Here is a 25,661-nt window from a genome sequence, read left to right as displayed (position 1 = left end):
GATGGATTTTACATTTTTTGTATAAATATTTATGTAAATGATTTCTTTATGTTGGGTATACAGAATCTACTATATTGGATGAGAAGTTGGTTACTAGCGCATCTCAACATTTGTAGACAATCCTTCAGTCAGAATAAATGGAAAATACTGCGTGACTGTGAAGGAGGTCATTAAATGCAGCATAAAATCTGCAGTAATGTCTGTATGGTACTAGGACACCACATGGTTCAGATCATAGCAGTGGTGTCTGACTGAGGGATAATACCTCTCCTCCCACCTGTTCACTGACTTCAGGGGGCCACTTACACAGCACCTCTGTCATTACATTTAACCCCACAAATCTTCAGCACCATGGAGAGCTAATGCTAGCAGAAGAATTAATGATTAATTATTCAATAAAATTGCCTCAAACATTCACCCAAAGGTTTGACCAGAAGCAGCTAAAGCTGATGGGCAAATACCATTGAATTTTAAGTTATATTTTTGGGAACACCTGGTTGTCCTGAGCGTCACCAGAACGCGGCTCCAGGTAGCTGGGACTAGCGAAGGAATTCAATGTCGCCGCCTTTGGCGATGAGATTGACACGTCGCTGGCCCCGTCACGTGGTATGGACTTTAAGGGGAAGCCCTACGCTGAAAAAACGGCGTGGGGGTCCCCCCCCAAGGTCCATATAAGACCCTTATCTGAGCACACAGCCCGGCCGGTCATGAAAGGGGGTGGGGATGAGCGAGCGCCCCCCCCCCTCCTGAGCCATACCAGGCCACGTGCCCTCAACATGGGGGGGTGCTTTGGGGAAAGGGGGGCCGTGCAGGCCGGACTATGGCCGATGGGAGAGGAAATTTTCCTGGCATCAGTGGGAGTAAACATTTTCAGATTTGGTATTAGAGGGAGGAGCAGTGCCCCATCATTGGGAGGAATAGTGCCCCATCATTGATGTCAGTGGGTGATATTGTTCCCCATTGTTGGTGTCTGTTGGCAGAATAGTGCCTCATATCAGTTGGGAGGAGTAGTGTCCCAAGGGCTGGATAAAGGCTGGCAAAGGGCTGCATTTGGCCTCAAGTTTGGAGACCACTGATGTAGTGAATAAGCATACATTTGAAGGCCTGTGGTAATGCGTCATAGAGGATATGTCCAAAGGCCTTTTTCTACCTCAGTGTTTCTCAACTCCAGTCCTCAACAGGTCACATTTTCAGCCTTTCCATTATTTTGCACAGGTGATTTGATCAGTTTCATTGCCTTAGTAATTACCACACCTGTTTTATCTGTGGAGCATCCTGAAAACTTGACCTGTTGGGGCGCCTTGAGGACTGGAGTTGAGACACACTGCTCTACTTAAATGATTCAAGAGGCTCGGTCAACAGGAGACTTTTGGATCTACACACTAGATACCTTGGCTCCTGGTGGTTTAAACAAACAACTACAGGTCAGCACCATATTATAAATAATCCCTTGAACAAATGCTTTGTCATACCCAGCCTTAGAATACTGGCTTCTATACAGGCATAATAAACAGAGGCATCTGACAATCCCCATTTTTCCTATTTTATTTTTTTACAGCCAAAAAAAACAACAACTTTTTTCCCTCTATTTCTAGAATATTCTACATATCACCATTAGGATAATGCTATACAGTTTTCCCCCCTAAAATCTTTCGGTGTTAGTTAAATCCTACCTTTTTTTTTAATGTTGTATCAAGATTCTTTGGATGTATGCATGTATGTGTATATTTGGTTATATACATAATTATATGCGTATGTTTTTTTTTCATTAGAATATTTTATCTAACTTTTTCAATATTATTTAGGCCATTTGTGGGGGTGAGGAATGGTTCTAATTTAGGCATTTGGAGTCCACATATGAAATCCAGAGCCTGGGCATCCAGTAGGTTGCAATGGGTTTGCACCACTTCAGATGCTTGGGGGAACATGTGGCAGAGTAATAACTGATTCCCTCTTTCAGCTGTGAACATCCAAAGGTGCAATGGCCTCTTGAAACCACAGACCCCGCTGTTGGCCATTTAATAAGAAGTGTCCATATCATGCAGGCAGTGATGTGGACACCCGAAGAAGGAAGTAAGCAGATAAGGAGCAGGCACTGGACTGGCACACCATATCTTAGTGGTAAGTAAATTCATTAACTTCTGCTTCTGTAGGCCTAATCTGTAGGGAGAAGGTTGTATAAGCTTATGTTGCTTTGGAGACATTATTTTTTTATGTTTAGAATGAGTGCAGAAGGTTAAATCCACTGACATGTTTGCATCCCTATGTCACCATCAGTGAGATTTCTGTGCAATGCCTGCCCTCAGACACACTACAGGAAGTGAGTGGAAATCTTTTTTAAATAAGGGGAAATTTTTACCTTTTTACAGTAATCATCTGAACAGTGTCACCACTGGAAGGTATTGCCTGGTCCTGCTGACAAATCTAAATTATGGATTCCTACAGACTCTGTCCTGGAGACAGTGGTCATCTAGACAAATATTGATTGTATCTTCCCAACGGGGACACGGATAGCCATGTATTAAACCCTTCCCTATTTTATTCAAAATTTTACAAATACAAATACAAGTACTGATCAAAACTATTTTCATATAAGCAATTAAACGAATTGACTGGCCACCTGGCCAAACCAGGAATGACTTAGAACACTTTTTTTAAGATCATGGTTAAGATCATGGTGATACACAGAGATTAAACAAATCCTCCTACATAAGTTGTACCTGTTGATCGGTAGCCCTCTCAGTGCAAAGTACAGAATTTAAACAGCTTGTCTGAGCTTTCAAAAAGCAGGGAATAAGGAGCTGAAACAGATCTCAGTGAGGAGAGCTGAGAGCTGATTGAAGGCAAAGGACACAACCAACCTTCACACAGCACCAAGGTATTTAGCTGAGGCTGTCAATCACCAGGTGTGTGCTGGAGCTCCCTTTCCTGTTACCTTTTCGCCTATTGATGACAGAAAACTTGTCAGAAGAGACTCCTGCAGATAGCAGGAGGAATGAATCAGCAGACCGAAATAACAGTTAGTGCTCTAGATTGAAATAAGTACACACTATAGAAGGATACGCTTTGTTTATATTTCATGTTAGAAGTTTACAACTACTTTAAAGAGGAAGTAAAGCCTTAATAAATATAAAAATAGACCCTGCAAGGCAAAGGCATAATGAGCTAGTATGCATAGCATACTAGCTCATTCTGAATAACTTACCTGAGATGGAAGCCCCTGAAGCGACCCTCGTCGTCGTCCTCCGCCGCCACGATACTCGGAGTGACCAGTCACAGCGCCGGAGCCAAGATGATGTCACTCCTGCGCATGCGCACAGGAGCCGCCACTAACGGCATGATTGCAGTTAGCAGCAGCATGCTTAGTGCGCCTGCGCGCCATAGACAGCGGTGCCTGTCATTTGCAAATATCTCCTAAACCGTGTAGGCTTAGGAGATATTTCTTGGACCTACAGGTAAGCCTAAATTAATCTAGGCTTACCTGTAGGTCAAAGTGGTCTGTAAGGGTTTACAACCACTTTAACCACTTAAGCCCCAGACCATTTGGCTGGCAAAAGACCAGTGTTTTTTGCGATTCGGCACTGCGTTGCTTTAACTGACAATTACATGGTCGTGCAACACGGTTACCAAATAAAATTGATTTTTTTTTTGTTTTCTTTTGGTGGTATTTGATCACCTCTGCAGGTTTTATTTTTTGCGCTTTAAACGAAAAATACCGCCAATTTTGAAAAAAAAACGCATTATTTTTTACTTTTTGCTATAATAAATATCCCCCAAAAATATATAAAAAAACTTTTTTTTCCTCAGTTTAGGCCAATGCGTATTCTTCTACATATTTTTTGGTAAAAATAAATAAATCGCAATAAGCATTTATTGATTACTTTGTGAAAAATTGATAGCGTCTACAAAATAGGGGATAGTTTTATGGCATTATTATTAATACATTTTTTTTTTTACTAGTAATTGCGGCGATCAGCGATTTGTATCGTGACTGCGACATTATGGCTGAAACATCGGACACTTTTGGCGCTATTTTGGGACCATTCACATTTATACAGCGATAAGTGGGATTAAAAATGCATTGATTACTGTGTAAATGTGACTGTGTGTCCTAGGGGGTGATTCGAACTGTGGGGGGGAGGAGCTATGTGTGACATGACACTGATAACCCTCCCGATTACAGGGAGCTGTGATCAGTGTCCTGTCACTAGGCAGAATGGGGAAATTCTTGTTTACATTAGCATTTGCCCATTCTTCCTCTCCGTGAGATGATTGCGGGTATCCCCGCAGACATCGAGATCACACTCACAGAGGTTCAACTTCTTAAAGGCAAAGTACAGTGTTAGATATTTTGAGTTAATTAATATTTTAAGTGATAAAAGTTTCTGAACGAAAAATATATATGAAACATATGAATGTTATATGTACGGTAATAGGTGATGGACTTTGAAGGTCACAGAACACACAGAGTACAGAAAGGAGTGGTTTTGATGTATAGGTACTTCTATTTTTGAGTTACTATGTCAGGAGGACAATGGGTGGAGTTATGCTACTTATCTTTAGACTGAACCATATATGGTATATATGCAAATATGGGTGTTATTAGGATATGCTGACATAACATTATGAGACAGTATAAGAATGGAGTAGGGTTATGGTAGAGAGGGAAGAGAGGTGGGAAGAGAAAGAACTCTACACTTTGGAGAATGTAAGATCAGATGTCCCTTCCCTCCTTCTGAGGCCATCACCATGCCATATGTTACCAGCTGTCAGTTGTCTTTGCTTATCTTTCTGATGAATAAAACAACTCTTCTTGAAGTATTTAATGGACAAAGGATTCTTCAATTTCTACTAAGAAACTAAACGTAAGTTCGAAATGCGGCCTTGGATAAAGACATACATATCTCCGCTACACACCCTCTAAGAGAGAGGACACTGATTGACGTATTACACAAAGACTTTAACAAGTTGGAATGCTACACATTCATAAACGCCCCTGTGAGTATAGTAGAATACTAGTATATATACTGTACTAGAATATGTAGATTATGCTATTTTCTACATTTTCTTCGTACAGGTACGTTAACGTGCCTGTACGTGCCCTTCTGCTGACGTGTATCAGCGTGAGCCAGTCTGCAAACGATTAAGCTGGCTATAGATGAATCAAAATTTGTCTGGCTTAGTAGGGATGAGTGTGTGGCCATGCCTGTTTGAAATTTTGATCAATTTCTATCGAACAAACAAATTAGAAAGCTTTTCTCAATCAGTAATTGCAGCTGTTGATTAGTGTATTCTAATAGTAGCAGGTGCCACTGTCAGAATATAATGTCCCGGCAGGATATTGTTTGTGTGGATGGAAGGATACCTCTGGATGAATGGAAAAAAATGTACTGCGTATAGCCAGCTTGACTCTCTTTCTGGTGTGCCTAGTCCAGTTAATACTTTACTTTGTTAGGACCTAAACAGGAGGAAGATTTACTTTGTAACTAACAGATCTATCCCCTTCATTCTTTGCATAACTTCAAACTATTCATTTTTCTTTACCTGCTCTGATCCAAATCCATGAACATATACAGTCTTTCCTCGACAACAGTTTTACCTTCACATTGTAAGAAAAACAGAAATGGAATGTGCGCACACCTAGTGCATTACCAAAGATAATTTAATTATAAAAATGTTTTATATAAAAGTGGGTAATCACAAAATGCAACTGACAAAAGGCCATGAAACCAATGCATGGACATGCATAGAACACGGGCTACAGCTAACGCATTTCGGGGGCGCACCCCCTTCCTCAGAGCTAGGCTAGTCTCGTACAACATGGGCAAGCGCTTTTATAGGGAATAGTGGAATTGAAAATTGTGTGTGAAATAGAGAAATGCCCTCAAACGGGCGGGAATATATTTTATATATATAACTTAATTAATTTAATAAAAAAAGAAATATATATATATATATATATATATATATATATATATATATATATAGTGCCTTGCAAAAGTATTCGGCCCCCTTTGAACTTTTCAAACTTTTGCCACATTTCAGGCTTCAAACATAAAGATATAAAATTTTAATTTTTTATGAAGAATCACCAACAAGTGGGACACAATTGTGAAGTGGAACGAAATCTATTGGATATTTTAAACTTTTTTAGCAAATAAAAAACTGAAAAGTGGTGCATGCAAAATTATTCGGCCCCTTTACTTTCAGTGCAGCAAACTCACTCCAGAAGTTCAGCGAGAATCTCTGAATGATCCAATGTTGTCCTAAATGACTGATGGTGATAAATAGAATCCACCTGTGTGTAATCAAGTCTCTGTATAAATGCACCTGCTCTGTGATAGTCTCAGGGTTCTGTTGAAAGCACAGAGAGCATCATGAAGACCAAGGAACACACCAGGCAGGTCCGTAATACTGTTGTGGAGAAGTTTAAAGCTGGATTTGGATACAAAAAGATTTCCCAAGCTTTAAACATCCCAAGGAGCACTGTGCAATTTTGAAATAGAAGGAGTATCAGACCATTGCAAATCTACCAAGACCTGGCCTTCCCTCTAAACTTTCAGATCAGACAAGGAGAAGACTGATCAGAGATGCAGCCAAGAGGCCCATGATCACTCTGGATAAACTGCAGAGAACTACAGCTTAGGTGGGAGAGTCTGTCCATAGGACAACAATCAGTCGTACACTGCACAAATCTGGCCTTTATGGAAGAGTGGCAAGAAGAAAGCCATTTCTCAAAGATATCCATAAAAAATCTTGTCTAAAGTTTGCCACAAGCCACCTGGGAGACACACCAAACATGTGGAAGAAGGTGCTCTGGTCAGATGAAACCAAAATCAAACTTTTTGCCCACAATGCAAAATGATATGTTTGGCGTAAAAGCAACACAGCTCATCACCCTCAACACACCATCCCCACTGTCAAACATGGTGGTGACAGCATCATGGTTTGGGCCTGCTTTTTTTCAGCAGGGACAGGGAAGATGGTTAAAATTGAGGGGAAGATGGATGCAGTCAAATACAGGACCATTCTGGATGAAAACCTGTTGGAGTCTGCAAAAGACCTGAAACTGGGACGGAGATTTATCTTCCAACAAGACAATGATCCCAAACATACAGCAAAATCTACAAAGGAATGGTTCACAAATAAACGTATCCAGGTGTTAGAATGGCCAAGTCAAAGTCCAGACCTGAATCCAATCGAGAATCTGTAGAAAGAGCTGAAAACTGCTGTTCACAAACGCTCTCCATCCAACCTCACTGAGCTCGAGCTGTTTTGCAAGGAAGAATGGGCAAGAATTTCAGTCTCTCGATGTGCAAAACTGATAGAGACATACCCCAAGAGACTTGCAGCTGTAATCACAGCAAAAGGTGGCTCTACAAAGTATTAACGCAACGGGGCCGAATAATTTTGCACCCCCCACTTTTCATTTTTTTATTAGTTAAAAAAGTTTCAAAAATCCAATAGATTTCGTTCCACTTCACAATGATTCTTCACAAAAAAAAAAATTTTTATATCTTTATGTTTGAAGCCTGAAATGTGGCAAAAGGTTCAAGGGGGCCGAATACTTTTGCAAGGCACTATATATATATATATATATATATATATATATATATATATATATATATATATAGGTCAGGCTGAGCTGATGGGATTGGGCCAAGCACTGATGGGCACTGATCATGAGGCTGCATTAATGGCCACTGATGGCTGGGTATTGCTGAGGCTGCATTGATGGGTAAAGATGGCTGGGCACTGTTGAGGCTGCATTGATCGGCACTGATGAGGCTGCATTGATGGGCCAGCTGAGGTTGCATTAAAGGGCATTGCTAATGCCCTTACACTCTCCTGAACCCAGCACTCAGTGTATTCGATGTCCTCAACCCAGCACTCAGTGTATTACACTATCCTGAACCCAGCACTCTGTGTATTACGCTCCCCTAAACCCAGTACTCTGTGTATTACACTCTCCACAAAAAGGGAGAGCTCTCCCCTGGCCTGACCAGTCCTGCATTCCACATGTGCCACCTGGGCTTCGTGGTGGGATTAATAACGAGCACCGCGAGCAGTCCTAATGAAAGCCAGGTATTCAGCTTCTGTAGTGTTATGTTGGAATAGAAAAACCCCCTATGCGTGGGACTTTATAGGTACTACCATATCAACATTGATAGAAAATATAAAATTTACTGTACAAAGAGAAAATATATATAATTAAAATTACAAAAAGGACATAAATGATTAAGGATGCATAGTAATGTACAGACAATAGTGGATTGATACAATAGAATAACCCAAACCCAACTACGTTTCAGAGATGCGTTGTATTCTCCTTCATCAGGGGTTTTCTCAGGTAGTACCATATCTACAAGATTTAAATGTAAAGCAATCAGCCAACAAATTGACTACTACAACATCATAGAATAGTACAAAACATATATTTACATCCTAATCACTAGATGAGTACATTTGAGCATCCAAAAAGATTTTTTATAAATTAAATGAGGAAGAGACATCAAGACACAGGGCCCCACACCGATCCCATCCACCCGTATATTTGTAAGAATTGTATATATACTTGAAAAAAGGGGAAAATTTCAAGGGGGGTAATGTGGAGAAATCCCCCACTATGTCACATATCCACCAGCCGCACTGGAGTCTAGATTACCAGACCAACAGCAGGCTGATATGTATACTGGGTCCCCATAAACGGAGAATCTGAAAAAAGGTAAACATAGAAAAAACAAAGATGGTTATAATGTACACAAATGGTATGAAAAAAATATATAGAGAGGTCCATGATATATTGTAATAATGAAACCTCACCTCAGTCACAAAATAATGACGCTTACAGGCCAATACCAGAACAGAGAGAGGCGCCCTAGGGACCTTGGGAATCCAATGAATACAGACCCCGCTGGCAGGTAAAAATGCTGTCATAAAGAAAAAAATCCCATAAAAAACTAACGAAGCTCCCCTTTTGGAAGAAAGCTTACCGCCACATTCGCAGTTTGCAGGTCTGCAACCCTGACCTGCCGTTGGGGAGACACACCACCCTAGTTCATCAGGGTATTTTTCCTACGGTTCAATTTTTGATCTTGGATCGCATCCACCCCAGTTCAAGGGGAGAGGACTGGAAAAAGAGCCTCCTCCAGCTTGAACTGCAGTGGATATACACTTTAACCACTTGCCGACCGCCGCACGACGATATACGTCGGCAGAATGGCACGGGCAGGCATATGGGCGTATATATAAGTCCCTGCCTGCCCGCGGGTGGGGGGCCCCATCGGGCCCCCCCCGGTGCCTGCGGCGGTCGGCATTCCTTCGAGAGCGATCCGGGATGAGGGGGCGGCCATTCATTCATGGCCACCCCCTCGCGATCGCTCTCGACGAATGGAAATCCTCCGTGACATCACTTCCTCTCCTGTAATGTAAACACAGGAGAGGAAGTGATGTATTCTCTCCTCCGTGTCGGTATTTTTCGTTCCGACACGGAGGAGAGCGGATCGGTGAGTTGCACCAACACTCTACACACACAGTAGAACATGCCAGGCACACTCACACCCCCCCTTTACCCCCCGATCACCCCCCCAATTACCCCTGCCCCCCCAGTCACAGTGACACCAATTGCTTTTTTTTTTTTTTTTTGCATTGGTGTCATTTGTGACTGTAATAACTGTTAGGGCAGTTAGGGTTAGCCCCCTTTAGTTCTAAGGTACCCCCCTAACCCCCCCCCAATAAAGGTTTAACCCCGTGATCACCCCCCGTCGCCAGTGTCACTAAGGCTGGGTTCACATTGCAGCGGTTTGAGAACGGATGTGATTCGCACCGCACTGCAGTGCAAATCACATCCGATCTCTGTGCGATTCGAGTTCAGCCATACAGATAGTATGGCTGAATTCGTGTCGCACCCGCCGCAAACTCGCACGGGACCCTTTTTTTGGTCCGCAGCAGAATCGGATCGCATGGGTGTTCACACCATGCGATCCGAGTTTGCAGATCGCACTGCGATATGCGAACTGATCTGGGGGTGTCATTAACATTTCACTGACACTCCCAGCAGTTCGCATAGGGCAGTGTGAACTGCCGCCGGGAGGCATGCGATGCGGGAACCCGCCGCGGATTCGTGGCGTTCCCGCATCGCTCCAGTGTGAACCCAGCCTAATAAGCGATCATTTTTCTGATCGCTGTATTAGTGTCACAGGTGACGCTAGTTAGGCAGGTAGGTATTTAGGTTCGCCGCAACTTTTTATAGCGCCAGGGACCCCCATATACTACCGCATAAAGCCCCCTGATTGCCCCCTAGTTAACCCTTTCACCAGTGATCACCATATAACTGTTACAGGTGACGCTGGTTGGTTAGTTATTTTTTTATAGTTTCAGGGCACCCGCCATTTATTACCTAATAAAGGTTTAACCCCCTGATCACCCGGCGGGTGTCATTTGTGACTGTAATAACTGTTAGGGCAGTTAGGGTTAGCCCCCTTTAGTTCTAAGGTACCCCCCTAACCCCCCCAATAAAGGTTTAACCCCGTGATCACCCCCCGTCGCCAGTGTCACTAAGGCTGGGTTCACATTGCAGCGGTTTATGAGAATGGATGTGATTCGCACCGCACTGCAGTGCAAATCACATCCGATCTCTGTGCGATTCGAGTTCAGCCATACAGATAGTATGGCTGAATTCATGTCGCACCCGCCGCAAACTCGCACGGGACCCTTTTTTTGGTCCGCAGCAGAATCGGATCGCATGGGTGTTCACACCATGCGATCCGAGTTTGCAGATCGCACTGCGATATGCGAACTGATCTGGGGGTGTCATTAACATTTCACTGACACTCCCAGCAGTTCGCATAGGGCAGTGTGAACTGCCGCCGGGAGGCATGTGATGCGGGAACCCGCCGCGCATTCGTGGCGTTCCCACATCGCTCCAGTGTGAACCCAGCCTAATAAGCGATCGTTTTTCTGATCACTGTATTAGTGTCACAGGTGACGCTAGTTAGGCAGGTAGGTATTTAGGTTCGCCGCAGCTTTTTATAGCGCCAGGGACCCCCATATACTACCGCATAAAGCCCCCTGATTGCCCCCTAGTTAACCCTTTCACCAGTGATCACCATATAACTGTTACAGGTGACGCTGGTTGGTTAGTTATTTTTTTTATAGTTTCAGGGCACCCGCCATTTATTACCTAATCTCACTAGTGTACCCCTAAATTTAGGGGTGTCTACTTTCCAAAATGGGGTCATTTGGGGGGGTTTGTGCCATCTTGGCATTTTATGGCCTTCAAAACTGTAACGCCCTTAGAAAGCCTGAAGGCGGTGCTTGGTTTTCGGGGCCCCGTGCGCGGCTAGGCTCCCAAAAAGTCCCACATATGTGGTATCCCCGTACTCAGGAGAAGCAGCAGAATTTATTTTGGGGTGTCATTTCACATATGCCCATGGCATGCGTGAGCAATATATCATTTAGTGACAACTTTGTGAAAAAAAAAAAAAAAAGTTTGTAATTTTCCCGCAACTTGTGGCAAAATATAAAATATTCCATGGACTCAACATGCCTCTCAGCAAATAGCTTGGGGTGTCTACTTTCTAAAATGGGGTCATTTGTGGGGGTTTTGTGCCATCTTGGCATTTTATGGCCTTCAAAACTGTAATAGGTAGTGAGGAGTGAAGTCAAATATTTACGCCCTTAGAAAACCTGAAGGCGGTTCTTGGTTTTCGGGGCCCCGTACGTGGCTAGGCTCCCAAAAAGTCCCACATATGTGGTATCCCCGTACTCAGGAGAAGCAGCAGAATTTATTTTGGGGTGTCATTTAACATATGCCCATAGCATGTGTGAGCAATATATCATTTAGTGACAACTTTGTGAAAAAAAAAAAAAAAAAAATTAAAGTTTGTAATTTTCCCGCAACTTGTGGCAAAATATAAAATATTCCATGGACTCAAAATGCCTCTCAGCAAATAGCTTGGGGTGTCTACTTTCTAAAATGGGGTCATTTGTGGGGGTTTTGTGCCATCTTGGCATTTTATGGCCTTCAAAACTGTAATAGGTAGTGAGGAGTGAAGTCAAATATTTACGCCCTTAGAAAACCTGAAGGCGGTTCTTGGCTTTCGGGGCCCCGTACGCGGCTAGGCTCCCAAAAAATCCCACACGTGTGGTATCCCCGTACTCAGGAGAAGCAGCAGAATTTATTTTGGGGTGTCATTTCACATATGCCCATAGCATGTGTGAGCAATATATCATTTAGTGACAACTTTGTGTAAAAAAAAAAAAAAATTATTTTTTTGTCATTATTCAATCGCTTGAGGCAAAAAAATAAAATATTCGATGGGCTCAACATGCCACTTATCAGGTTTTGTACTGCCCTGCCATTTTAGCACCTCAAGAACTGAGATAGGCAGTCGTAAACTAAAAGCTGCGTAAATTCCAGAAAACGTACCTTAGTTTGTAGATGTGACAACTTTTGCGCAAACCAATAAATATACAGTTATTGACTTTTTTTTTACCAAAGACATGTGGCTGAATACATTTTGGCCTAAATGTATGACTAAAATTGAATTTATTGGATTTTTCTAATAACAAAAAGTCGAAAATATCATTTTTTTTCAAAATTTGCGGTCTTTTTCCATTTATATCGCAAAAAATAAAAATCGCAGAGGCAATCAAATACCATCAAAAGAAAGCTCTATTTGTGGGAAGAAAAGGACGCAAATTTTGTTTGGGTACAACATTGCATGACCGCGCAATTACCAGTTAAAGCAGCGCAGTGCCAAATTGTAAAAAGACCTCTGGTCATTTACCAGCAAAATGGTCCGGTCTGAAAGTAGTTAAAAGCCACTTCCCCCCCTGGCCTAAATGATGCTGTCTGCTTTAGACCATTTTTGGAGGGTTTTAACTCGGGAGGGATGGAAAAGTAACTTGGGTCTGCTTATTCAATGTATTTCTGCTCTTATTTCTGGTTTGTTGGGTGATGAGCTGCCTTAAATATTTTCCCATGGGCTTTTTGTATGCACATTAGCCTTGCCGATCTTTGTGGTACATTAATATATTTGTCTGTCTTTTTTCTTTTGATTGTATCTGTGCTTGCCATTTTTTTTTTGCTTTATGTGGCAGGGACGCTGATGCGGGGTTCTCTCTTATCCTTTCCGCCATAAATTAAGCATATTTATTTTATTTATATTGGGTTCTATTTACAGCAATGAGGCTATACGCCTCTGTTTTTGTCCATCCTCATCATGTATGCCCGGTGCGGGGTGATAGTCCCTTGTTGGGGCTTGCAGAGAAGAGGAGTTCTGCTTTACCATCACGTATTACCCCTCTCTTCTGGTTTCCATGATGATATGCGTCATGACTCATCACGCCGGTGGGACGCTATTGCTTCGTGCCCCTGCATCCTTTTTTGCTTATGTGTTTCTACACCTGTATTCATCTGACTAAATATAAATGAATGTGCAATATATCATGGATTTGAATGAATTATCATTATTTATTTATTTGTGTATTTATGATGGAGTTTTTTGTTTTGATTATGGTATTTGATAGGGATTCTGATGTTTTTTTCATTAGTGCAACAATTTTTATATATATATATATATATATATATATATATATATATATATAATTATTATTTTTTTTAAATGTTCTTTCCCGCCCCTTTGAGGGCGTGGCTTTTTTTGTCACACAATTTTCAATTCCACCACTTCCTGTAAAAGCTCTTGCCCATGGTGTACGAGACTAGCCTAGCTCTGAGGAAGGGGGTGCGCCTCCGACATGCGTTAGCTGTACCCCGTGTTCTGAGCATGTCCATGCATTGGTTTTATGGCCTTTTGTCAGTTGCATTTTGTGAGTACCCACTTTTATATAAAACATTTTTATTATTAAATTATCTAATGCACTAGGTGTGCGCACCTTCCATTTCTGTTTTTCTTGTAGTTCCTTTTGGATTACCCCATCTGAGAAAGGCAGCTTCCACCCAGTTTTGGATACCATTATATACCGTATATACTCGAGTATAAGCCGAGATTTTCAGCCTCTTTTTTGAGGCTGAAAGTGCCCCCCTCGGCTTATACTCGAGTCATCGCCGTCTGACTGCTCGATCAGCGTATCGAGCAGACAGACGGCGGACATACTACAATTTGAAAGCCGCGCCTCCGCCTCCGCCTGTGATAGGCGGAACACTGAATTTCCCAGCAGCCTGTGTTCCGCCAATCACGGACATCGTCTCATCCTCGTCCGTAGTACGAGGATGAGACGATGTCCGTGATAGGCGGAACACAGGCTGCTGGGAAATTCAGTGTTCCGCCTATCACAGGCGAAGGCGGAGGCGGAGGCGCGGCTTTCAAATTGTAGTATGTCCGCCGAGGCGCCGACGAAGAGCGGCGATCCTGGCAAGGCACGGGACGGAGGCAAGGCAAGGCACGGGACGGGACGGAGGCAAGGCACGACACGGGACGGAGGCAAGGAGGCAAGGCACGGCACGGGACGGAGGCAAGGCACGGCACGGGACGGAGGCAAGGAGGCAAGGCACGGGACGGAGGCTCGGGACACAGGTAGGCTGGACACACACACACACACACACACACACACACACACACACACACACACATGGACACACACACACAGGGATGGATGGATGGAGACACACACACACAGGGATGGATGGATGGATGGAGACACACACACACAGGGATGGATGGATGGAGACACACACACACAGGGATGGATGGATGGATGGACACACACACACACAGGGATGGATGGATGGATGGACACACACACACACAGGGATGGATGGATGGATGGACACACACACACACAGGGATGGACGGACACACAGGGATGGACGGACACACAGGGACGGACACACACACAGGGATGGACAGGCATGTCTCACCCTCGGCTTATACACGAGTCAATAAGTTTGCCAGTTTTTTTGGGGGTAAATTGGGGGCCTCGGCTTATATTCGGGTCGGCCTATACTCGAGTATATACGGTACCTTTCACACCACCATTTTATCTGACATCTGTTATTCCACACCTTGGAAGACTTATTAGTGCTGGAAGTGACTGTGTGTTTTTTTTTTTTTTTTTGTATCTTTACCTTCACATTGTATACATTCACACCAAACTCACACATATTGAAATGCGTTGTCATAAAAACATACATTGAAATAACGAAAATGCCAATTTTTCAGGTAGAAAAATAAGTAAAGCCCTACATTTACCATGACGTCAAATCCATGAAATTAGAAACGAGCGTTTCAGATTGGAAACCAGTAATTACACCCCTCTTAGGAAATATGCAGATGGAACCTGTCTTATTTAAACCTCGTACAGACAAACTCTTTAAGGCCTTCAGAAAGAAGGTTGTGGATGCCTATTAGTAACAAGGGATTTTAAAAAATTATTGAAAATTAATAATTCCCCTACCTCTGTCCAGTAAGAAAATTAGAGCAAGAGCATAGTTTGCCATTGAACCTATAAGCAACGATTAAGCCTTCTTAAACAATGTGCTATTTACTGTGAAGTAAAGACAAAGTTGTTTAGCCATAGTAACAATATATATGTTCGGCACAAACTGAAGACATCATTTCAGGAGAAGAAAAACATACCATTTATGGTAGTGGGAATGTTATGATCTGGGGTTACTTTGCTGCCACAGGTCCTCAGCAGCTTGCACTCATTAAGTCAACTATGAACTCTGCATCATATCAAAGTGTGAATAACAAGGCCTGGGGATGATCATGTGTTTATTCCGAATGAGTTTGGGTTTGTCCTGGAAGTCAGCTGTTATTTCTGAACCACTGAACTGCAGACAGCTGACATACACAAAGGGGTGATGATGTTCTTAACATCATTGACTTAATATGCCAACATGGCCATATTCGGTTATTGCCATTGTCGTTGTCAATTGTCATAGTTGATGTCAGTGATTTCTGTCAAAGATGGCAATACCAGCTTCTGAGATCACGGCCTCCTCACACCTGATTTAAACCGCTAATTGCCCTACTACCATATCACAATCACATGCTTTCCACGGCAATTGGTTTATATCAGGTGTTGAGGAGGCAACATATCACCTGCTCACCACCTGTCATACACACTCAGATCACTTTTCAGAGGAGCAGCAATGCCTGCTGCACTTCTGAATGAGCCCTTAGTGGCATTCTGCAGCAGTATCCTCATTCACACTTTAACCACTTGCCGACCGATGCATGCCGATGTACATCGGCACCATGGCAGTGGTGGGCAAATGGGCGTACCTGTACGTCCACTTTAATTGGTAGCAGGCACGCGTGCCCGCTGCGTATGGCGTGACCATGCCCGTGGGACCCGCGGACTCGATGTCCGTGTCACGGAGCCGCAGAACGGGGAGATGCCTATGTAAACAAGGCATATCCCCGTTCAGCCTAATGACATGACAGAGATCCATGCTCCCTGTCATCGGGAGCAGTGATCCCTGTCATGTGAGTGGAAGCCCCCCCACAGTTAGAATCACTCCCCAGGACACATTTAACCCCTTGATCGCCCCTAACACTGATCCCTGTATAAATGACAATGGTCCCAAAATAGTGTCAAATGTGTCCGCCATAATGTCGCAGTCACAATAAAAATCGCAGACCGCAGTCATTACTAATAAAAAAAATTCATAATAAAAATGCCATAAAACTATCACCTATGTTGTAGACGCTATTACTTTTTGCGCAAACCAATCAAAATACGCTTGTTACGATCTTTTTTTTTACCAAAAATATGTAGAAGAATACATATTTTTCAAAATGTACACTATTTTTGTCTATAGCACAAAAAATAAAAACCGCAGAGGTGATCGAATACCACTATTTGTAGGAAAAAAGGACGTAAATTTTGTTTGGGTGCAACATCGCAGGACCGCGCAATTGTCAGTTAAAGCGATGCAGTGCCAAATCGCAAAAAGTGAAGGTCAGGAAGGGGGTAAAATCTTCCGGGGCTGAATCGGTTAAGTTGTGGCTGGTAAAACCTCGCAGTTGAGTCAAGATTTTAGTGCACCCATTCCCTATCCCCCTTTAGCTGCTAAGGCTGCAGCCAAAGGTGTACACATGCCACAGCAGGAATTAAGCCTCCTGTTGCTTTTGGTGGGTGCTACCTATTCAAGTAAATGGAGCCAATGTGCAAGTGCTCCCAAAAGCTGCATGCTTCCGCAAGGTCAAAGGGGTTAAAGGAGGTGGTGAAAAAGCAACACAATGCTGCCTGCTTTAACCCCTTGTTTACTGTATTGCACAGGGTTTCAGGGAACTTGCAGAGCAGCCTCATTCACTTGAACGGGTCATGCTTGGCAGGTGTTACACAACCACTGCAGCTGTGACATGTGTACACCCCTGGCCACTGCAGCATGAAGGGGAGACAGAAACACTTCTTAACTATGGGGTTTTATCACTCCCCAAACGGCAAATGTACCCATGTTCTGAGTCCCCTCTAAGGCTACTTTCACACTGATGTGCTGTGGTTTACCTGCACAGCAGATGCAGCGCAGTACATCTGCAGCTTTCCTGGGTTAGCTGCACTTTTCCATGGACTTCTATTATATTCTGCAGGTGTGGTGCACTTTCTCAAAGATATAATAGAAGTTTATGGCTAAGTGCAGTAAATCTCCAGCAAGCCCACAGGAAACTGCAGGTACACTGCACTGTACCCGTGGTGTGGGTAAACCGCAGCACATCAGTGTGGAAGCAGCCCTATACCATTATGCCCAGAGTATTGCCTCACACTGACCTGTAGATCTCTTCTTTCCTGCTGTTGGCACCACTCTGGAGACTGCTAGCTGAGATACGAGGTGGAGTGCAGTTGGTATCACTCCGCATGGGACAGGAGCTAGCAGTACAGAGGTGGCATTGGCTTATACTGTTCTTGCTTCTGTAGCGGGCATGTTGTAATGAAATCTCTCCTTTTCTCCACAAGATGGAGACAGAGAGATGCTGACTTGTCCTTCCAGAAAACTCAGAGACACAAAGCACACTGGGAAAAAGGGGAGTTTCGGGAAGGGCTGAGGTGAGAAAAAAGACAGGTTTTCCACATAGCACTACAGAGAGAGTGATGGCAGGAGACTGAAAAGAGGGAAGTGCTGAGATGATTGAAAGAGAAAGACAGGTTTTCCACACAGTTCTACAGAGAGAAAGATGACAGAAGATCTGAGGGCTGTCTGAGGAGAGTGGCCTGAGGTACCAGCATCTGATGGAGGGGAGAGACATGCTGACACCAGGGACTGTGTGACCCAACAGACACATTTTTCCTGAGACTACCAGGGAGAGTTACCGTGAGGTGAGGGGATAGAGGACATGAGTGGTGAGGTGATGGGACTATGCAGTGGAACTCCACCTAAGAAAGAGAGGGCCACACTGTCTAGCAGCTTTTGAGAAAGAGAGAGCCACGCTTTTCCCAAGACTGCTGCCAAGAGACTGAGGATAAAGGAGCCAGGAACAGTGTCACCCACATGGTCCTCCACCATTCAGCCCAGGGACCCTGCTCAGCAACATGTATCCCAGTGGAGACAACCCAGACACCGCTTCAGTGATCACAAGACCAGTCCAGGTGTCCAGGTGCCCTGTTGGCCGTTGTCCCATCACCTTGCCAGTTCAGCTACCATCCATCATAATCGGCCGACAGGAGGTAATCCAGTGCCTTACAACATTACCAGAAGCCTAACCCAGCATTTGGGACTTCCGTTGTGTCAACACCCAGAGGACTGGTGAGCGAGTGTAAACCCAACATCTTTCTAAGCACAGTAAAGACACTTAATACAGTCACCTATTCCCCTTTCTACTGTTAGAGGATGCTTTTTTGGAGCGGCCACTTTTAGCCATTCTGTTCTTTCAAACCACTACCTAACAGGATTTCCTAGAGGATAGCTGTCTCACTTTTGATTAAACCTACTTCTTTACAAAGGGACACAACATTTGCTAGCAGAAGACACTAGTACCCTTCAACTCAGGAACTGTAACATTACAGAACTGTGCTTACTGCACCTGTTAACCTATTTCTTCATTTTGTATTGTTACTTTTAATGGTGTTTGTGGCTCAGAAGGAGCTGAGAAGTTGATAGATCTTCTCTCCTCCCTCTCAGCGACTGTTTTATGGGCATATAGATTACTGCCCTTTTCTAAATTTACAGTTGCTAAGTATTGAAGGTTGTTTTTTCTAATGTATTAATTCTTTGCAGAAAGGTTTAACAGTGTTGTAAGCTTCCATATGCTTTAAAGCGGTAGTAAACCCGCACATTTATTTATTTTTTTTAAACCTGCAAAGCAAAAGGCATAATGAGCTAGTATGCACCGCATACTAGCTCATTATGAAATACTTACCTTAGAACGAGGCCCCGACATCTGGCCCGATCCACGCCGAGGGAGCTGACATGCTCCCTCAGCGTTTCTTCCGGGTATCGCGGCTCCGGCGCTGTGAGTGGCCGGAGCCGCGATATCGTCACTTCCGCGCATGCGCGGGAGATTTCAGTCCGGCCGCTCGGCCGCTGCCGGATTTTGACGGCGAGAAACCCCTTGTGCGCATGCGCCGCTGCAGTCAGCGGTGCATACCGGGGGGAATATCTCCTAAACCGTACAGGTTTAGGAGATATTTTTTTTACCTACAGGTAAGCCTTATTATAGGCTTTCCTGTAGGTAAAAGTTAAAAATGTGGGTATACAACCACTTTAAACTGTGATAATATATTTAATTTGCTTATCACTACCAGGTGTGTGTCTGTTTTTGGTGATAATCCACAGCCAGGATAACCATATTTTCCACATGTGTCTTTAAATGTGTTTGCAGTAATTTACCATATTTATCGGCATATAACACGCACCCCAAGTTTAGGAGGGAAGTTTAAGGAAGAAAACTTACATTTAAATGCCCATCAATACAGCCTTATCAGTGTCCATCTGCAGCATCTGCCTTGTCATTGCAGCCTTGTCAGTGTCATTTGAAGCCTTGCATTGCAGCCTTGTCAGTGTCATTTGCAGCCTTGCATTGCAGCCTTGCCAGTGTCATTTTCAGACTTGCATTGCAGCCTTGCCATTTAAAAATGGCGTCGCCGAGATACAGAGTGGATGTCCTGTGTATCTCGGTGGCGCTCGGTAGGTCTCGGCCGTTCTTGGCGGCCCTCGGCCATTCTCTGCGGCTCTCGGCCATTCTCGGCGGCTTTTGGCGGCTCACACGGGACTGCGAGAGTGGCCGAAAGCCACAGAGAACGGCCAAAAGACACCGAGAGGCTCACAATCTGCAGGGGGATCAGCGTATAACACACACCCACGATTTTCCCCTAATTTTAAGGGGAAACATGTGCGTGTTATACGCCGATAAGTACGGTAATTTAACCAGGTATGCCAGAGGGGCTGTGGTCGTTCTTGGGGTTGAGGTGGAGACCAGAAAACCCAAATTTACCAAGCGGCTCCTTTGGGGGTTGTGCTACACTTCCTACTACAGCTTCAAATTTACAAGAAGTCACTCTGCATTGCACTCTGTTTGCTCAAGAACAACTGGTGACCAAGCGCAAACAGCTATCTACCAGTCACCATAGTTAGTAAGTAGTAAAGTTGAATAAAGACACCAGTCCATCCAGTTCAACCTGAGCGAGTGTCTACAATTGTCCCTATCCCTGTACATTGCACACTCACATGAGTCCCTACCCTCAAGGAGCCCACAAAATCACCAGTCCGTGATCTACTGGAAGATCATGATCTACAAGTTGCTGACCCCCGTTCTCTGTCCTGGGACCTCTGGCCCTGGGAGTCAGCCGGTTCTACTGAGGATCTGTTGCTGTTGGGCCTCAGCAAGTGCTTGGCAGGAGGGCCTGAAAGATATCTGCTGAAGGACACTACATGAGGAAGCTAGGCTGGAGAAGGATCCTTTTCCCTGAAGAGTGTTGAAAGGAAGCTGGTTGGAGAGCTGTCTCTTAACATTGTGAGTAGAACCCTTTGCCTAGAGCAGGCATGTCCAAAGTCCGGCCCGCAGGCCAATCGCGACCCGTGGCCCGGTTTTGAACGGCCCTCCTGGCTATCAGGGCTGTCAGAGGTGCGATCCCCTGCCGAGCTGTACATCGGCACTGTGAGAAGCTCCTCAGCCCCAAAAGTGAAAGTAAAATGCAGGGAAGTGTGCTGTGCTCTCTGCTTCCCCCTATAGTGCAGTACCCTAGAAGTTACATTCGTTTTAAAAGTGCTTTATTCATGTATGTGTGTCTGTGTGTGTCTGTCTGTCTGTCTGTGTGTGTGTGTGTGTCTGTCTGTGTGTGTGTGTGTCTGTCTGTGTGTGTGTCTGTCTGTGTGTGTGTCTGTCTGTGTGTGTGTCTGTCTGTGTGTGTGTCTGTCTGTGTGTGTCTGTCTGTGTGTGTGTCTGTCTGTATGTGCCAGTCTGTATGTGCCAGTCTGTATGTGCCAGTCTGTATGTGCCAGTCTGTATGTGTCTGTCTGTGTGTCTGTCTCTGTATGTTACTTTTCATCCAGACCCCCCCATTCCTGTACTATCAGAACTGCTTTTGTAGGGCTTGTGTGTGATAGCAGCCAGGACTGCTGCTCCTCTGCAAAGCAATCCATGCACAGATCGCTTTTCAGAGGCATTTGAAAGGTGGTAAAGAGGCATTATGTTGCCTCCTCACCACCTGTTTTAAGCCCGTAAATTCAGCATCACTATACCGCAGCTGTGCAATGCACACAGTTGCGGGGTAGTTGCAGTGCAGGCTCATTCACCCTGGGTATACCTCCAGCTGCAGCCATATCATGTGTACACCCCCCGCTGTTCCCTCTGCAGCTAAAGGGGGAGGAGTTGTAGGAGGTAAAAACAGCTTAACCATGTAGTTTTACTGCCCCTCCAACCTGACATGTGAACAAGCCCTTGGTTCACATCTGTGTGGCTGTGTGCTGTGTGTAGGGAAGCCCATTCATTTCAATGGACTTCCCTACTCACAAAAATGCAGGGAAAGAAGTCCCCAATCTTTTTTTTTTTTTTTATTGAGCTGCACCAAAAGAACCCCACGTTTTCCAATGTGTGGGGTACCATTTAAGAATTAATGGTACCCCTAAAGAGCAGAGGCAAGAGAATTCTTGCTGGGCAGTGTATTAGTGCTTGTACGAACACGCAGACAGAATTTTAATGGTTCAATGGTCGGCCCTCGTGCATGTTCACTTCATCAAATCTGGCCCTCTTTGAAAAAAGTTTGGACACCCCTGGCCTAGAGCTTCAGGTGTGTATGTACTTTGGAGGTTAGATGCCAGAGATTGCTACATGGACTGTTCTTACAGAGTCTCAGACTGGCTGGCTATCCCCTCCACCTCCAACAATACTTAACGCTGCTAATGAAGAACTTTGCTTGAGAATCTCTCCTCCTTTACCCATGTTTGTTGGTGTTCTCTGAAACTAGTATGTAGGGTGGCAGCCTCTGAACAGGTAAGTGATACCTGTATTATTTCAAACAGCTCCTCCGGGGGTAAACGCTACATTTAAGTTAATAAATGTGTTCAAACTTTGTAGCTATATGCGCAAGGATGCTAATTTGATTTCTATAAAACTGAAGTAAAGCACATAAATATTCAAATTTAGCATCAGGTCCACAAATCTTTATAGACCACGCCGATACAGCTGGAAACAGTCATTTGTACTCCAACATATCAAACCGTCACCATCACCTCTTTGGATAGTTACTCACAAAACATTCAGGTTGGATTCAAACCTATTTATTGCAGCAAGATGTGCTATGTACATTGAATCTTTGCTGTGCTATTCTTTCTAAATGTCATCTTAACACACCTTGCCAATGGATCTGCATTGCAGTGCACCACAATGCACAGAAACACACTGCTGTGCATTGTAGTGTGCTGAGTTTCTAAAAATTGTGCATGACAGTTTTCCCCTTATCCTGGTGCATTGGCAACTAATTCATTCAAATGGGCTACCTAAACACAATGAATGTCAACGTGTGTATGCTAACACAAGGCAATGAAGGGTAACAGGTGGGAGTCCAGCCTCTGATCATTTGTGTGTGTTTCTAATGTAACGGTTCTTTGCCACTGAAGCTACTAAGCTCAGGGCCGGATTAACATAGGGGCTATTGGAGCTGCAGCTCCAGGCCCCTTTCTCAAGATAGGCCCATTTGCCCAAAAAAAAAAAAAATCAAATTTGGGGAGTAGGTAGCTAAAGACCCACTCCAGCACTGGTTAAAATATGGGGCTGCTATCATCTATGGTTCCGGAGATACAGGGCTCCTTGCGCAGACTGTCATAAGCTACATACAGAGCGGTCAGTATAAATACAAGCTGGAACACTCTGCAGCAGACTCAGAGGATGAACTCCCATAGCTTATAATAATTATTTTTATATTACTTATGATAATTAACCCCTCGCCACCCAGGCCCATTCTGAGACTTCTCTCCTACATGTAAAAATCATCATTTTTTTTATGCTACAAAATTACTCAGAACCCTCAAGCATTATATATTGTTTTAGCAGACACCCTATGGAATAAAATGGTGGTCTTTGCAATGTTACACGATATTTGCGCAGCAATTTTTCAAACGTTTCATTCATTAAAAAAAAACGTTAAAGTTAGCACGATTTTTTGTTGTGTACTAAGCGATGCTTTACATTTTTTTACAGGTTACATGTTTAGAGTTACAGAGGAGGTCTAGTGCTAGAATTCTTGCTCTCACAGTAACGATGGTGGTGTATGTAATCTGTGTGTATCTGGCTCTGATGCTAACCAGTGCCTACCCAGGGACTGACTAGTATCTCTCCCCAGCCTGTCCCCACACACCCTCTCACCTACTGACCTGTGAATGGGGCAATCACTCCTGCAGTGTTATTGTGTTCTGCCAGTGAATACAATGATTAGTGTTGCTAACTATAGCTGGCAGCACTGATTGTTTTGGGGAAAACTTGACAGGCTGGTTGTACTCAAGTCGGTTAATAGGTTGACTTGTGTAAAACCAGCTAGCCCATACATAGATCAACTATGGCTGGTCTCTGCTTAATTGGTGTAATTTCAATCCATGTATGGCCAGCTTAACCACTACGCAGTCCCTAAACATCCTTCCACAAACCTTTCCATTTTTCATTCCCAGATTACTTTATCCTCCTCTCCTATACATAGTGCCCACTGTCATACTCTCCACAATTCTCTCCTATACATAGTGCCCACTGTCATATCCTCCACACTTCTCTCCTATACATAATGCCTGCTGTCATATCCTCCACACTACTCTCCTATACATAGTGCCCACTGTCATACCTCCAACACGTCTCTCCTATACATAGTGCCCACTGTCATACCCTCCACACTCCTCTCCTGTACATACTACTCACTGTCATACCCTCCATACGCCTCTCCTATACATAGTGCCCACCGTCATACCCTCCCTCCACACTCCTCTCCTGTAATTACTGCTTACTGTCCTACTCTCCACACTTCTCTCCTGTACATAGGGCCCACTGTCATACCCTCCACACTCCTGTAGATATTGCTCACTGTCATACCCTCCACACTCTTCTCTTCTACATAGTGCCCAATGTCATACCCCCTACACTCCTCTGCTGTGCATACTGCCCACTGTCATACCCTACACACTCCTCTCCTGTACATAGTGCCTTCTGCCATACCCTCTGCACTCCTCTCATGTACATAGTGCCCACTGTTAGACCCTCCACATTCCTCTCCCTCACCTGCACATACTTCCCACTTTTATACCATTCATACTCCTCCCCTATGCCTCTTACCCACAAAAACTGTTCTTTAAAATTATACTGAATATCCTCAATGTTACCAGCTCTAGAATGGGCACTTTTGTTAGTTCAACTAAAGGAAATCTCACAGTCCTCATATTTGTTCTGCCCCATTATTAGTACTTATTTAATTTTGTAATTACTATTGTGGTGTATAGAGGAACATAGGGGATGTCAGCTACTCCAGATATAGCACTTGTAAAAAAAAAGTGTCCCTGAAAATATTTTTGAAATGTTGACAACTATGTACTTAGGCACTGCCCAAGGGCCACAGGTAGGGGGCCCCATGACAGGCGCCTGTGATATTAAAGCGGTAGTAAACTTTTCTAACATTACTACTTTTTAGAGGTCCTGGGGTAGGTTATGCCACAATGTACAATTATGCCCAGCATATTAGCACATTAGGGTACACTTACCTGTCAGACTGAGCCCTCCAGTGCTGTGCTGTGATCAATCTGGCGGAGCCCGAGCACTTCCATCTTCACCCGGTCTTCCTTCTGGGTTCTGTGCCTTCGGACACTTGCCTTGGCCAGGCTGCTTTGATGTCATTCCCACACATGCTCATATGCATCCTCTCTCTCCCATCCCCCCCTTTCTCTCATCCTCCCTCCCTTACCCCTCACACCTCTTTCATCCCCTTTCTCCCTCTCTCTCTCTAATTTAATTTGTTATAACAAAAATAGTTTGCATTTTTATTTATTTATTGTTTATAAAAGGCCCCACAAAAATCTTCAGCACCAGGCCCACGAAGTTCTTAATCTGGCCCTGACTAAGCTCAGAATATTTTGCAATCTTCTCTGCCCTCCGGATCTTGTTTAAAAATGTAAATGTTACTAAAGGCTACAGGGAGTTAGGAGGCTACATGGAGTTATGGGTCATACCGGTTCCTGGGTCATGAGGCCAGCATTTCACTGTTCCTTCTGTAGGTGCTAC

General features: G+C 44.1%; 2 protein-coding genes across 3 annotated transcripts in view; one reads left to right on the top strand and one right to left on the bottom strand.

Moving 5' to 3' along the window:
* The window catches only part of RFTN2 (raftlin family member 2), a 133,686-nt gene that overhangs the window by 100,632 nt on the left and 7,393 nt on the right, over positions 1 to 25,661 (bottom strand). Inside the window, exon 2 of one of the 2 annotated variants that reach the window (XM_077448720.1) lies at positions 8,306 to 8,362. The exons of the other annotated variant lie outside the window; for it this stretch is intronic. Coding sequence (XP_077304846.1) covers positions 8,306 to 8,362 — 57 coding nt within the window. The remainder of the gene's footprint in view (positions 1 to 8,305; positions 8,363 to 25,661) is intronic. 2 annotated transcript variants of the gene reach the window in all.
* The window catches only part of VPS16 (VPS16 core subunit of CORVET and HOPS complexes), a 315,475-nt gene continuing 294,495 nt past the window's right edge, over positions 4,682 to 25,661 (top strand). The window contains exon 1 of the mRNA XM_077448719.1: positions 4,682 to 4,865. The gene's annotated coding sequence lies outside the window, so the exon portion shown is untranslated. The remainder of the gene's footprint in view (positions 4,866 to 25,661) is intronic.

The sequence above is a fragment of the Lithobates pipiens genome, unplaced genomic scaffold, assembly GCF_037356315.1.
Source record: "Lithobates pipiens isolate NorthernLeopardFrog02 unplaced genomic scaffold, aLitPip1_a1.2 Scaffold_22, whole genome shotgun sequence".
NCBI classification, from domain to species: Eukaryota; Metazoa; Chordata; class Amphibia; order Anura; family Ranidae; genus Lithobates; species Lithobates pipiens.
Note: the sequence above shows the minus strand (reverse complement) of the source record. Positions and strands in the feature narration are given on the sequence as shown.